Below are 16,457 nucleotides of genomic sequence, written 5' to 3' on the forward strand. Positions count from 1 at the left end.
TAGCAGAGGAAAAATCTCCAAAAGATATATTAAAGTTGAAGAAATATTTCAGAGTATTATACAAAGAGATAAATAATTGGAAAATAAGAGAGAAAAAAGAAGAAAATAAAGGTTATTCCAGAATTACCAACATTCAAAAAGAAGGAGTTTCAGAAACAAAGGACCCTGTAGACAAGAATCAAAAATATCAAAGAGTGTTCTGTTTATGTTTTCTTCTAAGAGTTTTGCAGCATCTGGCCAAAATTGAATCAAGGTTTTTTTTTTTTTACCCATCTTCTAGAGTAATGAAAATAAAAACAAAAATAAACAAATAGGACCTAATTAGACTTAAAAGCTTTTGCATAGCAAAGGAAACCATAAACAAGATGAAAAGACAACCCTCAGAATGGGAGAAAATATTTGCAAATGAAGCAACTGACAAAGGATTAATCTCCAAAATATACAAATAGCTCATGTGGCTCAAAATCAGAAAAACAAACAACCCAATCAAAAAACGGGCAGAAGATCTTAATAGACATTTCTCCAAAGAAGACATACAGATGGTCAACAAATACATGAAAAAAATAGTCAGCATCACTAATTATTAGAGAAATGCAAATCAAACTACAGTGAGATATCACCTCAAGCCATCAGAATGACTATCACCAAAAAAGGATGTGGTGTGTGTGTGTGTGTATGTGAAAGAGAGAGAAAAGGTTGTGAACATAGGGTGGGAGATTGTGAAAGTGACCTATATACTCAACTTTCACAATGGGAAGTCTGTAGGTAATACCAAATTCGGAAAATTAAGAAATAGCAATATTACCAAGTTATATGGATGTGAGGATTTAAATTATAAAATAATCAACTAAAATAGTTGAAATGTATTTCCTCTAAATATTAGGATGTGGAGAAAATGACGAATAAGGGCCTGCTATTTTCTGTAACAAGCTTTTCAAGTCTTTCAGCATGCACATGCATGGCTTGGATGCAGGTTAAAATGAATTGGAAACAAAACAATAGCTATAGAAAGAAAAATCGATGCATAAATAATTCCCTTATTATAGTACTTAATAAAAGCTATATATGCATTATTTGAAGATCAATCTTAAAAATTATGGAGAGGTGAGAGGGAGGCTCTAGAGGGAGGGGATATATGTATACTTTTGGCTGATTCACGGTACTGCATGGCAGAAACGAATGCAATATTATAAAGCAATTATCCTCCAATTAAAAATTTTAAAAATTTACTAGTATCATAGTATGTTTGGCTATGGCCTCGACATCAGTTTAAACAATTTACATAGCTGTCTTTTCAGTAAAACAACTTGGTTAGTTTTAAGAGGCCGTCAATGGTTACACTGTTGAACAAAAATTCCTGAAAAATTTTGTGAATATGGCAGAACATTCTTCAAGCTCCTTGGAGAGACACAAACTATTTCTGAGCTGCAGACTTTTGCTAACTCCTTTGGGTGTCATACTGCCGTGGTCAACATTGCCTGGAGCTTTGGTATCAAGATGGACAAGGGTTAGTTTGGAAAGAAAGTTAGCTTCTCTAGGCCTAGCGCCATAGAAGGGGAAGATGGTTTATGGGGTTTTGGGGTCTATTTAAATTCTCTTCATACAGGGAGGTTTGTGAGTCTTTGAAGGAGGATGACTTTTGGAACATTTATAAAGATCTGTGACATCAATCATCAGTCACACTTTTCTTCATTTCATACTCCCTCATAACCTGGCTGTTTCATATTCTGCAGGAACTTATCCTTGTTGGGTTTCCAGTTAGTGATAGTGACACAGCTTCAAGCTCAAAAAGACCTCAAGACATGAAGTTGTGAATCACTAGAGAAAAAAAAAATCCCCATTTTAGCATTTCCTTCAGAGGGAGTATCACTTTTTCTGATCACAGAGTGAGAGCCAACATTGAAGGCTGGCCACCCTTTTGATCCTTCCCACCTAACACCTGGATCACAGCTTTTCAGGTTTCCAGTGATTTTTAGAATAATGCCTAGCAGAGTCCAACCCATTTATTTTCCCTGTCAATGAAACCCACACTGTGGCATTTAATTGATCCCTCTGCTGGAGGAAGCTCCCCACCTGTACCTGGCCTTGTCTCACTCTCACACTCTCTCACACTCTTTCCTTCCCACTTAACACCAGATCACATCTTCTCAGGTTTTCAGTGATTTTTAGAATAATGCCTAGCAGAGTCCAACCCATTTATTTTCCTTGTCAGTGAAACCCTCACCATGGCATTTAATTAATCCCTGTGCTGGAGGAAGCTTCCTAGCTGTACCTGACCTTGTCCCATTCTCCCCAAATACACTGTCACACTTGACTTCTATGCTTCCATTTTCAGCACATCATTTCTCTAGGAAGGTAGACTAGATGCCTCTGTGGTAGGTTTATCATGACAATTAAACAGCTAATAATAGGGTAATGCACTAATTGCCCATTTCTCCCTTTGGACTATAAGATTTATAAGGACAGAAACTTTATTTTGTTTTCACCATTGCTTTTTCCAGACCTTAAATAATGCCTTACCCTGGCATAGGAGGGACTCAATAAATATGTGTTGATTTGAGTGGGTTTGTTATTATCCTACTTATTTTTTATATTTTCACACATTTGTCATAATGGCAACATTTTGGTCTTTATACCACATGTAAATGAAAAACACATATTAATCTGTATGTGCACGTCACAGAGAGATTATGGGAACTGCTTGAACCTCCACCCAAATTAAAATGTTAAAACCTGCAAAGTGCTTGACTTTCTAAAAAGAGAAATTCTTGGAATCCATTAACAAATAAATGAGTCTTCATTTGTGTTATAGTCGGTCTAGAGATGATGGGACAACATCTAATACGTTTGAGGACTACATTAGATGAATGGCAGGTCATCTGCCACACTAAAATGCTCTTAATGTAATTTGTTCACAATCTTTCTATTTTATTGCAGCCGGGGCTCCGACAATAGACTGCCCCACCGGCGGCAGACAGTCCTCCGTGAGAAGGGGAGACGGTTAGCTAACCGAGGACCAGCGTACATGTTTAATGACCACTCAACAAGCCTATCTATTGAGGAGGAACGCTTTTTAGATGCAGCTGAGTATGGCAACATCCCAGTGGTAAGGAAGATGTTGGAAGAATGCCTCTCACTCAATGTCAACTGTGTGGATTACATGGGCCAGAACGCGCTGCAGCTGGCAGTGGCTAATGAGCATCTGGAAATTACAGAACTTCTTCTCAAGAAAGAAAATCTCTCTCGCGTTGGGGATGCCTTGCTTCTAGCTATTAGTAAAGGTTATGTTCGGATTGTGGAAGCCATTCTCAGTCACCCAGCTTTTGCTGAAGGCAAGCGGTTAGCAACCAGCCCCAGTCAGTCTGAACTCCAGCAAGATGATTTTTATGCGTATGATGAAGACGGGACACGGTTCTCCCATGACGTGACCCCCATCATTCTGGCTGCCCACTGCCAGGAGTATGAAATTGTGCACACCCTCTTGCGGAAGGGTGCTCGGATCGAACGGCCTCATGACTATTTCTGCAAGTGCAGTGAATGCAACCAGAAACAGAAGCATGACTCCTTCAGCCACTCCAGATCTAGAATTAATGCCTACAAAGGCCTGGCAAGCCCAGCGTACCTGTCATTGTCTAGCGAAGACCCAGTCATGACAGCTTTAGAGCTTAGCAATGAGCTGGCAGTGCTGGCCAACATAGAGAAGGAGTTCAAGGTAGGTTTTTAACAAGTTGGAGTCAAGGTGAATTTATAAGCTTCCACTATGTACTCACACTCTGTTAGGTATCATAGATAGTAGGCAATTTTATATATTTGATTCAACAAGTTCTTTATTATTACTACCATTTGGAGATGATCTACTATAAACTAGACATTTTGTATTTATTATGTCTGATACCTATTACACCCTTGGGAGGATCTTAGTTCCTTTTCAGATGCAGAAATAGAGGTATAGAAAGGTTAAGTAAGGCCCAAGATCCACAGCTGGTGAAATGACAGAGCTGGGATCAGAACTCAGGGATGCAGACCCTAAAACCCAGGTCTGTCTCCTGTGAAACTCTGTTTCTATATTCAGATCATGGTGATAGCTACTGTTGAGGTCAGAAAGATGAATAAGATAAAGGAAGTCATAGTTTGACTTGAGAGACAGACGCATGCATGTATACATTTGTTACAAAGAGAAATGAAACTACTAGATATGGCTATAAGCAGTGTGCTGTAGCAGTTCAGAGAAAGCAGTATTTAATTCAGATGAGATGTCAGAGAAGTTACGAGAAAAATGGTATTTCAGCTGCATATAGCAGAATAAGTAGCATATTTGAAGGCAGAGAATGAAGGAAAAGATATTTTAGGCCAAGGTAACAGCCAAAACTCAAGCTGGTAGATGTGGGAGACGTAGTCAAATATAATTGCTTTACGATGTTGTATTTGTGTCTGCTCTACAACAAAGTGAATCGGCCAAATATACACGTATGCCCCCTCCCTTCTGAATCCGCCTCTGTCCCCTTGATCGCACCCCTCCAGATCATCACGGAGCGCTGGGATGAGCTCGCTGCGCTTTGATGCGACCCCACTAGCTGCCTGTTTTATATCTGACGTATGCACGAGGTAGTGCGCGTATGTCAGCGCTGCTGTCTCCACTCATCGCCTCTTCCCCTCCCGCCCTGAGTCCGCATGTCTTTGTCTATGTCTATGTCTCTGCTCCTGCCTCAAGGGAACTTCGAGCAATCTCTAAGTAAGAGGTAAGTGGGGAGACACGCTGTCAGACCTTGCCATTGTCTGCGTGGTTTGCGCTTCATTTGGAGAGGGTGAAAGTTCCGATTGCTAGTCCGAGGTCACACACTCATACACACACACCTTTAAATTTCCTCCACAGGTTATCTGACCTTTCTTACAGTGTTCATCATGTTCTGCTGTATGTTACTATTTAGGGTGGGCTTTTCCTCTTTACTCAGCTATAAACTGCTTGGAATCAGGTCTGATTCATGAAATATAGTATTACACAAAGATAAATGTTGGTTTCATTTTCTCTATTCTTTATGCTGTGAGAAAGCATGTCTCTGTATTCTGTACCTTGGGGTCTCTCCTGTGCAGTTTCTTGGTGCCTCTGTCACTGAAGGAACACTGCAACCCCCAGCCTAGCATGTGTCTCTCCCCAGGTCCTATCTGCAGGTGAGGAGGATAGGTCACTGATGACTGAAGCCTTCCGATGGTCCCCAGCATGGAGGATGCTGCTTTTCCGAACACTGCAAACCCCAGCCTAGCATGTGTCTCTCCCCAGGTCCTATCTGCAGGTGAGGAGGGCAGGTCACTGATGACTGAAGCCTTCCGATGGTCCCCAGCATGGAGGATGCTGCTTTTCCTCTAGCTCCCTGGCAGCTGAGGATGCAGGACAAGCAGATGATCTCTTCCAACAATGTCTCATTCTTTCCTACTTCTCACTTTGCTCCCAGGACTCAGGGAGGCAGGGAACTACGCTATCTTGGAAATCTGATTAATATGATCTTAAAATTTATATTTAATTTATGAAACTTTACTGCTTAGGTTTCAACATTTCTATTTCTGTAATTGTATCTTTGTTTACACGATACTCTAAACCATTCTTCATTCATTCATTCACTTGCTTCCATCTTCTGAGCCCATGGTTGTAGCAAATATTGTACTGGGGAGAGTCAAGAATGAGGGTGGAGATATCGCACAGCACCAAGACAGTTCAGTCAGCAACCCTGCCCTCAATTAACTTGCAGTTTAATAGGAGAGCAAAGGCCTGTGTGAAATAACTATAATATAAGACATGACCTTGTGGAATGATGGGTGGGCTGGTGGGCCAAAGGTGAAAGAAAGAATCATATCTAATCAGAATGCGAATTTTTCATTGTCCCTAAATGCATTGCATAATGTGAAGGCCGCTTTAGGTTTATGATAAATTAGGGATCTGGATATCCCTTTGCTTGTTCATCGCACACTGTTTCTGCCCACCAAGGTGCGAGGTAAATGGATCAGGCACTTTCCCTCCAGCCCTGCTTTCTCTGTGTAGGTCCATACCTTTAGCCTCTAATCAGGCTCACGCTTTGCTTAATGCCCTGCCTCCGTGAAGGGTTAATGGCAAAGAAAAGGTAACTCTCTGAAAACACAAATCTCTTTAATACTGTGTTATTCCTAATATCTTTAAAAAATCATCCTCAAGTATTCAAGTATACTGTTAAAAAAGGGTAGCAGTTTTAAAAATGTTTTTAAAAGTATGTCCTAGAACTTGACAAATTCAACAACTTTTCTAATTAGAAATTTGACTCCCCAAATCCTTGCATTACACAAGGAGAAAGGCCAGTTCTTGGCTGTTTTTAAAAGCTGTTGGCAAATACAAAATGAGAAAGCATAATGTTTTCTTTCTCACCAGATGGGATGCTCTAGAACAATTATTTTATTCTCCCAGACTCTGTTGGCCTATAGAGGCAAGAACAGCCTTATGTGAGAATGTGCCGCCACGACTCTCACGAGAAAGCATAATGTTTTCTTTCTCACCAGACGGGATGCTCTAGAACAATTAATTTATTCTCCCAGACTCTGTTGGCCTATGGAGGCAAGAACAGCCTCATGTGAGAATGCGCCGCCACGACTCTTGCGTGTAAACTCAGGGAAAGCATATTGTGCTACCATGCACACTAGTGTGATGGTGCTAAACTTGCTCCCGCAGCCCAGCCTCAGCTTATAACAGGATGGGACCCAAAAGGGCTTGGTGTCTCTGGTGAGCTTTGCTTAATCTGCTGCTCTATCCTTCAAGAATAACTTCTCTTTTCTTATTTTAAAAGAATATAGTTGACCCTTGAACAACACAAGTTTGAAGTATATGGGTTCACTTACATGTGGCTTATTTTCACTAAATATGCACAACAGTACCACACAAGCCTGGGCTGGTTGAATCCATGGGTGTGGAACAGTGGACGCCAAGGGCCTTCTGGAGAGTTATGTGTGGAGTTTTCACTCAATAGAGTACTGGTTCTCCTTCCCTCTACTTTGTTCAAGGGTCACCTTACATGATCATGTTAAAAAATAGTATTGTAAACATGAAGAAAAATTTTAAAATCATTTCTAATTTTGATACTGCAACAAGCCAGCATGTATCCTTCCAGAAATAAACACTGATACTGCAACATGCCAACATGTATCTTTCCAGTCTTCTTTTTAGTAGTCAAGCCCCGTAGAGTCTCAGGGACCAAAGACTGCTGGATCTGAGATACCTCACAGGGACCTGAAATATTGTACTGGCAACAGGCAATCCTCTCTGCTTGTGGTTTTCAAATTCTTTTGCTTCCTTTTCACCAGGAAAACATTTGAAAAATGCTGTCCTCATGAGTACACTTTAAAGTTGGCATCTAAATTTATTTACTTTTAAGTTTAAATAATTTAAAAAGGTATAATTTCTGCATGGCCTAAATATTAAAATTGAAACATAGATATCTTAAATGGCTGCTTCAGATGTATCTAGGGGCCTTTAAGTGCTATGATTTTATACATACCATCACCTATTTTAAAAATAAGCAACCTCCTCTTTAATATTTGTTAACAGTTACATCTTTCCTTTTCTCCTTAAACTTGTATTCTAGTTCATTTTCCTCCACAAATGTGATTTCTAATGTAGTAGCTTTCATATGTAACATGTGTGTTTATAAGAAAGTTTAGAATTTGTTTTACTTTCTGTTATCATCTGGCTCTAGGTATTTAAAATATTCTGGAAATACTTACCATTATATTTATTAGCAGTATATTTGATCAAAACTATGTAAATTGAACATAATTGTTCAAAATAACACACAAATTCTGAAAAATAAATTTTAAATATATGACACATTTCCTATTGGAAATGAATTTTAAAGGAAGAAGTCATATCCATGCTTTTGTTATGTATTTAATGAAAGAAATACTTACAACCTGTTAAAATAACTTGATTTGTCAGCCAGCATATTGTTTTAGTTTTTGTTAATGGAATGCGTAAATTATAAATGATTTTATCGAATAGAATTAAAAGATAGTACTCTATATTTGGGATAAATATTTCTTGATATGATTTGATAACTGTCTTACTAAATTACCCACACTGATCTGAAACAAATCACATAAAAGTTTTATCCTTGTGCTTTAGCCAGTAGCCTGTGAAAATTTTTGAGTCCTGGAAACCATTCCAAGTCACAGTAAAAAGACTCATCCTGACTAAACTTTTCTGCCTTGCACATTTGTGATGTCTTTCTTTTAAGATAATGATACATCTAAAAGATGAGTACTAAGAATGGTTTTAAATAAGGGTAAAATAAACTTGTTTACAAAGCGGAAGCAGAGCCACAGATGTAGAAAATAAACTTATGGTTATCAGGATGAAGAGGATAAATTGGGAAATTGGGATTGGCATATACACTCTACTATATATGAAATAGGTGACTAATAAGAACCTACTGTATAGCACAGGGAACTCTACTCACTACTCTGTAATGGTTTATATGGGAAAAGAGTCTAAAATACGTAGGTTTATGTATATGTATGATTGATTGCCTTTGCTGTACACCTGAAACTAACATTGTAAATTAACTATATTCCAATAAATTTTTAAATGAATAATTTGAAATAATCACTTAATTTAAATAACATGAAGAAGTGAATTTTGTATTCAGTATTCCCTACTAAAAAGCCTCTTGATGAAAGTGAAAGAGGAGAGTGAAAAAGTTGCCTTAAAGCTCAACATTCTGAAAACTAAGATTATGGCATCTGGTCCCATCACTTCATGGGAAATAGATGGGGAAACAGTGTCAGACTTTATTTTTGGGGGGCTCCAAAATCACTGCAGATGGTGACTGCAGCCATGAAATTAAAAGACGCTTACTCCTTGGAAGAAAAGTTATGACCAACCTAGATAGTATATTCAAAAGCAGAGACATTACTTTGCCAACAAAGGTCCGTCTTGTCAAGGCTATGGTTTTTCCAGTGGTCATGTATAGATGTAAGAATTGGACTGTGAAGAAAGCTGAGCGCCAAAGAATTGATGCTTTTGAACTGTGGTGTTGGAGAAGACTCTTGAGAGTCCCTTGGACTGCAAGGAGATCCAACCAGTCCGTTCTGAAGGAGATCAGCCCTGGGATTTCTTTGGAAGGAATGATGCTAAAGCTGAAACTCCAATACTTTGGCCACCTCATGCGAAGAGTTGACTCATTGGAAGAGACTCTGATGCTGGAAGGTATTGGAGGCAGAAGGAGAAGGGGACGACAGAGGATGAGATGGCTGGATGGCATCACGGACTCGATGGGCATGAGTCTGAGTGAACTCCAGGAGTTGGTGATGGACAGGGAGGCCTGGGGTGCTGCGATTCATGGGGTCACAAAGATTCGGACACGACTGAGTGACTGAACTGAACTGATTGCCTACTGATGTCTTCTTAATGCCCTCTCATTTTAGAAGTATGCATTCTTTGACAGCTGTTGAAGAATGAAGAGGCAAAGTACATTAAAATTCTCTAAATTCAGAACATCCCAACATGAACTGGCATGATGTATTCCTATCATTTAGTTTCATCTTCATTGGAAATGTGTATTAAGGAAAGGAAATACAGGAAACCCCTTAGGGTCTGTGGTACCTGAATTAATTATTAAAGGGGAATTTCCATTGTTTGCTGCAGGGGTGAGTGAGAGTGGAGAATTTTTTGTAAAGGGAAAAATGATCTGTTCTCAAGAAAATTAGTTACAGGAAAGTTGAGGGTCTAGAAATTTTCTCTTAAAACTATCAGTGTTCTGTGGCCCTTGAAAAGTCTTCATATTTCTCTGTTTGAAGGCAGTTAATCTATTTTATGAGAGTTAGAGATGAGAACGATCACAAAGATTGTAAACTCCAATATATAGTTTCTCTAAGCTCCTCCTAAATTCTCCTTTTCTGTATTAATCCAGAGTCGTTTAACAAAAGAGGACAGAGGAGGTGCAACTGAGTTCCTCTGGCAACTGTAGTCTGGCGCTTTGACTCTTCTAGACAGAACGAATTGCACTCATTACCAGTATCATCAGGTCTGAAGATGGATCGATGCAGAGGTGACAGCCAGAACACAGCAGAGAAATCTAACAGTTAGATGGAACCTCAGGAATAGAAGAAAAGCAACAGACCTGAGAGATTACAGGTCTTCACAGTGAATGGGGGAGAAGCCAGCTTTAAAGTTTCATCCATTCACGTTCAATCTTTATATACTGAGTTTTTATCAATAACTTTTTACTTTGGTAGAAAGAGACCTCAGCCACCTTAAGTTAAACTTGGGCTAAGCCTAATTTTGGCAATATATACTCAGAATTTTGACTGTTTTTGATATTGGGAAAGGAGAGTATAACACCTCCCTTCTCTCCTTGACTCAAGATTAAGAATCATCATAAAGACAGAAGAATCAGTACCAGTTTATTAGCAAAGCATTCTTCAAAATTTTGAACTTCCTTTTACTATCTCAGAATTTACCTATGACCTATGTCTCTGAACACTTTTTAAGCCTATTTGCATTTTAGATTGTGGTAACGTTTCCTTTAATTACCCTAAAATCACCTTCTCCATGTCAGGGATTTCCCTCTACCCTGTCGTTCTGGAAAAATAGATTCTCTGAAGCTTCACCAAATCCTGCCTGTCTTCCTGGGGCCATGTATCTAAACAGGCACCTGGCTGTCCAGACGCCTCTGCCATTGACTTAGACAAAAGGGAAGACACTACCATGCTTGTTTTTAAATGGTTGCTATGCTCTGGCATTCAAAATGTTTAAAGATGCCTGGCATTGTTTGAAAAAGAAATAACCTTCTAAGAAACAGACCAAGTTGAAAAGCAGTTTTTGTTAGCAGAAAGGCAGTGTGATTGTCATCATACCTTAGTAGGGTGACACAGGTGTTTCTTGCATGCAAAATAGCCTACAGAGGCACAGGACAATGGTCCAGGCCAAAGGGAAAGGAGGAAATGGACCATTGTCAAGCTTAATGAATTATTCTAAGTGGTTTCCAAAATCACTGCAGATGGTGATTGCAGACATGAAATTAAAAGACGCTTACTCCTTGGAAGAAAAGTTATGACCAACCTAGATAGCATATTCAAAAGCAGAGACATTACTTTTCCAAAAAAGGTCTGTCTAGTCAAGGCTATGGTTTTTCCAGTGGTCATGTATGGATGTGAGAATTGGACTGTGAAGAAAGCTGAGCACCGAATAGATGCTTTTGTATTGTGGTGTTGGAGAAGACTCTTGAAAGTCCCTTGGACTGCAAGGAGATCCAACCAGTCCATTCTGAAGGAGATCAGTCCTGGATGTTCTTTAGAAGGAATGATACTAAAGCTGAAACTCCAGTACTTTGGCCACCTCATGCAAAGAGTTGACTCATTGGAAAAGACTCTGATGCTGGGAGGGATTGAGGACAGGAGGAAAAGGGGACAACCGAGGATGAGATGCTGGGTGGCATCACCGACTTGATGGCCGTGAGTTTGAGTGAACTCCGGGAGTTGGTGATGGACAGGGAAGCCTGGTGTGCTGCAATTCATGGGGTCGCAAAGAGTCGGACACGACTGAGCAACTGAACTGAACTGAACTTACAATCTAACTTTATGATACAACAGCTTTTAAGTTCTCCATATGGTAAAGAATCTGCCTGCAATGTGGGAGACCTGGGTTCAATCCCTGGGTTGGGAAGATCCCTTGGAGAAGGGAAAGACTACCCACTCAAGTCTTCTGGCCTGAATAATTCCATGAACTGTATAGTCCATGGGGTCTCAAAAAGTCAGTCATGACTGAGAGACTTTCACTAGGTTCATCATAACTTTTCTTCCAAGGAGCAAGCATCTTTTAATTTCATGGCTTCAGTCACTGTCTGCAGTGATTTTGGAGCCCAAGAAAATAAAGTCTGTCACTGTTTCCATTTTTTCCTCATCCGTTTGCCATGAAGTGATGGTACTGGATGCCATGATCTTTGTTTTTTGAATATTGAGTTTTAAGCCAGCTTTTTCACTTTCCTCTGTCACCTTCATCAGGAGGCTCTTTAGTTCCTCTTCACTTTCTGCCATTAGGTTACTGTCATCTGCATATCTGAAGTTATTGATGTTTCTCCCGACAATCTTAATTCCAGCTTGTGCTTCATCCAGCCTGGCATTTAACATGATGTACTCTGCATATAAGTTATATAAGCAGGGTGACAATATACAACCTTGACATATTCTTTTCTCAAGTTTGAATTGGTCCATTGTTCCATGTCCAGTTCTAACTGTGGCTTCTTGACCTTCATACAGGTTTCTCAGGAGACAGGTAAGGGGGTCTGGTATTCCCATCTCTTTCCAAATTTTCCACAGTTTCTTATGATCTACAGTCTGCTCAAGAGAGTCAGATACATGAACAAATGCTGTAAAGTGTATGAGTCTGTTCTTGTCTTTGACTTTCCAATCAGTTTAAATAGACGGGCAGAGAAAATCCATTCTGGCAAAATTTTAGATCCAGTCAATAGTTAGGAAGGGAAGTTAAGTGCAGCGGTTTGTAACCTGAGAGCCCTCAGCCCCTGGAGTGTCTGTTTACCTTCATGGCTGCTCTTTAAGTTTCATGGCTTCAGCTGAACCTGAGAATTTCTATGTTGAAGGAAGAATAAAACCTGGAATCAAACACTGTATTAAGTTAAACAAGGAGCTGCTGCTGTGGCAACAATCAGCATAAAAATGAGGAGCATCTGACATATCTAGGAAAATGCCTGTCTTCAATTCTTGTCTGAAATTGTATCTCACCTCCTGTTACCTTTTCTTTAGAGCAGTATCTGATTACCTTTTATATCCCTCACAGCCGTGAGGACTAGGTGCTATATAAGTGCTTGTTACTCTTCTGCACACCAGCTGTGACAGGGCTCAGGGATCATTGTGCCATTTAGTGACAATTATTCTGAAGAGCAGGAAAGCCCTAGAGTTGCTTGTGGTTCCAAGAGCATGGCTGGTTAATTCAGTCACAAGCTGGATAACGAGAGTCTATGCTTTCTTTATTCTACAAGAACACAATCTCATTTTAAAAATTCCGTCTGAGATAGCATGTGGCATCTATCAGAGCACTGGTTGCTGAATATTTGTAGAATATTTGTTGAAATAATGAATGAATGAATAATTGTTTTATTTTTAGTACATTCAAGTAATACTCAATGTTGATGAAAATAATCAATAAACAATCTATAATAGGCTTAGAAAAGAGTTTTATTTGAGCCAAACTGAAGCCCAGAAGACAGCCTCTCATAATTCTGAGGAACTGATCTGGAAGAGCACGGTTTTTAGCACAGTTTTATATCTTGTCAGAATAAAGAACATTAAGCAAGTCAGGGATACATTCCTTTAAGGTTTTGAAACACAGGTCAGAATGTACACAGTCAGTCTGGTCTTGGCACCTGGGAAAGGAATCTTATCAAAAAGGAGGACCAGTATTGGCTTCCCAGGAAGGGAGGCATTTAATTTTTATTTTTAACATGGACATTCCTTACTTCTGGTCAGTGTGCCCTTTTCTTAATAATTAGAGCAGATGTACAATATATGTTTTGACAGGCCACAAACAGGCTATTTTTAGTTAGCTTAAATTTAAGTTAATTCATGTATAAGCCAGAATGACTTACCCATGCCTTAGTATGGGAAAATATCTTTTATCGCTAGGAATTTCATCATGGTTTTATATTTTTTAGTGCAATTTTGTGTCAAGGTACTGAGATGACTTGGGTATTTATGAAATGATGAAAACAACAATAATAATTACCATTGATTCAACCCATCTTTGAGCTAAGAAGTTAGCATTTGTTATCTTGTATAACCTTCACAGCAACCCTAGGAAGAACCTTATATTATCCCCACTTTACAAATAAGAATTTTGAGGCTGTAAGAGCTTAAGTAATTTTCCCAACTCATGCACCTAGTAGGTGACTGTACTTAACTTGAAATCCAGGTCTGCCCTTATCCAAAACTCACTTAATTAGTGTTGACTCATGAGAATTAGACATGCATTTTCCTCACCCTTTTAATTTCTATAAAGCAGCCTTTTCTTTATATGGAATTATGCATTAAAATTACACACCATATCTTCTACTATATAAAAATCCAACTAAAATTACCCTGTGAAAGGATAATTGTATCAAGGTCTTTTTATGTTTTATAATCTTCATGTTCTATTAACCCACTATCAGTCATCTACTTAAAACTCAAAGGTTAATAGGCAAGCACCCACTTTTAATTTATTAATGTATGGTGTGAATGTACAAGGCAAAGGCAGAATCAAATCAACAGCCAGCTTCATTTTTTCTTTCAAAAAACTGAAATCACAGTGTTAAGTCTGGCTCATGAACTACTGCCAATATCTCACTTTAAGTGAGTTTACATTTCAGTGTGAGAGAACATAAATATGAAAACATTTGTAACTGATTCCCAAGGTGAAAAAAAGCATACATTTCTAAAAGCAGTCTTATTCTTTTTTTTTAAAAAAAATGGGTTTTTGTTTTGTTTTTGCTTGGAATATATCTTGTAAATTAGCAATGACTTGGAAATAATTTTTAAGATATTTAACAGCAAAGAACACCTATACTGTATCAATTCATGTGGTTTCTACTAAAAGTATTACCCCATATTTGAAGGGTCATACCTTCCTTTGAAATATCTCATTTCACATGAGCCTTATTGGAATTCTAGAGAGTATTGGTTTTGAGTCTTACATTTTTGTCTCCATAAGGACTAAGGATACATCTAGAATTGAGTGCTACAGACAAGAGAGGCCAGGTATATTAAATTTTGTCATAACTCCATGGGTTCTTACTAATGTCAAGAAACAGCTTGTTTTCAGGTCTTGCCTTTGATATAATACAATAATTATGTTTTATCAAGTGCTTGATATGTACTTCCTTATATATAAAGAAAGTTTCTTTATATATATTATTTTCTTCACATATATTCTTTATATATATATATATATATATATATATAAAGAAATGTGTGATTTCTTTAGGACAACTAATCTCACTAAGCCTTGTTGTTGTTGTTTTTTTAATCTGTTAAATGAGAATAATAATGGCATCTACCTCATAGATTGATTTTAAGTTACCTTAGAGCACATGGCTAAAAATTTGAAGAGCTGGGATTTGATCACAAGTATATCTAACCTTGGGCTTCCCAGGTGGTGCTAGTGGTTAAAGAACCTGTCTGCCAGTGTAGGAGATATAAGAGACGTGGGTTTGATCCCTGGGTCAGGAAGATCCCATGGTAGAGGGCATGGCAACCCACTCTAGTATTCCTGCCTGGAGAATCCCATGTACAGAGGAGCTTGGTGGGCTACAGTCCATAGTGTCACAAAGAGTCGGACATGACTGAAGCAACTTAGCACGCATGTCGCATGCATTTAAACTTAAAAGCCCAAGCTCCTAACCACTATAACTTGGAATAGTGGGCATGGACAACACATGTACTTCCACACCTCAAAGGTCTTCCCCATGACCTTAACTGACTATTTCACAAAAGGGAAAGAGCTGTTTCCTCATGACCTTGTTTATACTATCTGACCAGATACCTATTGAAAATAGTTTGAGTCATTCTCAGTTGAGACATAGTTTATGAACTTCCTTCTATAGGATCTGTTTGAACCTACAGTTAGCAAAGTGAAACCAACAGGGAGGAGCCCAAGTAGGTCCTTTGCATACACTCAGGATGAAACTGTTTTCCATATAGACTCCCCACAATGTTACCTTATTGACTCATATCTAAAGCCTCTCATATTTCTCCAATATCTTCTTCTCTTGATCCCTGCAAGGAGTCTTTTTATCCTATAACACTGGTGACTTCAAAATGGAGGGGACAACTAATTCTGAATCTGCACAACTGAATTAAGAGTAAACTCTGCCGGGGAGGCTGTGACCTTAGTTTTTTGATGTGCAAAATGGAAATCATATTTACCTGGCTTACCTTGCAGCTCTTCATAGATCAAAACAGAAAAGCATTCTACAAAGAGACAAAGTGACAGAACTCTTACAGGCAAAGTGCAGCCAAACAGGGTTAAATTTAAAGCCTCATTTTGGTGCCTAGTGGCTGCAGTTTTGGATGTAACCTAAGTGATTAAGGTGACTGTGAAGATTAACTGAGATTCTATGATCCACTTACAATAAAACAAATTCTAGCTAATAGATTTTCTTTATTAACATTGGGTTATGAATGGCCTTATTTCCATGTAAGAGAATACAGAGGAAGGAAATTTTAGAAAGACCTGAATGAAGATATATCTAAATGGTGTATGTGAATTCAAAATGACTATTTGATGTTTAAACATGATCTGTAGTCTCCAAATCCTCTCAACATGCTATTAGGTCCTCAGCAGTAATTTATAATGAAAGCATTTTCATTAAACTTCCTTTTATCCAAAGAATCTCAGTTTGCAGACGTTATGTTAGATCTTGTCTTTTGATCCCATAAGTTTGATAAGTAAA

General features: G+C 38.6%; 1 protein-coding gene across 1 annotated transcript in view; it reads left to right on the forward strand.

Moving 5' to 3' along the window:
• The window catches only part of TRPC6 (transient receptor potential cation channel subfamily C member 6), a 159,331-nt gene that overhangs the window by 92,943 nt on the left and 49,931 nt on the right, over nucleotides 1-16,457 (forward strand). Inside the window, exon 2 of the mRNA XM_015100877.3 lies at nucleotides 2,938-3,712. Within this exon, the coding sequence (XP_014956363.2) occupies nucleotides 2,938-3,712 (775 nt within the window). The remainder of the gene's footprint in view (nucleotides 1-2,937; nucleotides 3,713-16,457) is intronic.

This window comes from Ovis aries, chromosome 15 (genome assembly GCF_016772045.2).
Source record: "Ovis aries strain OAR_USU_Benz2616 breed Rambouillet chromosome 15, ARS-UI_Ramb_v3.0, whole genome shotgun sequence".
NCBI classification, from domain to species: domain Eukaryota; kingdom Metazoa; phylum Chordata; class Mammalia; order Artiodactyla; family Bovidae; genus Ovis; species Ovis aries.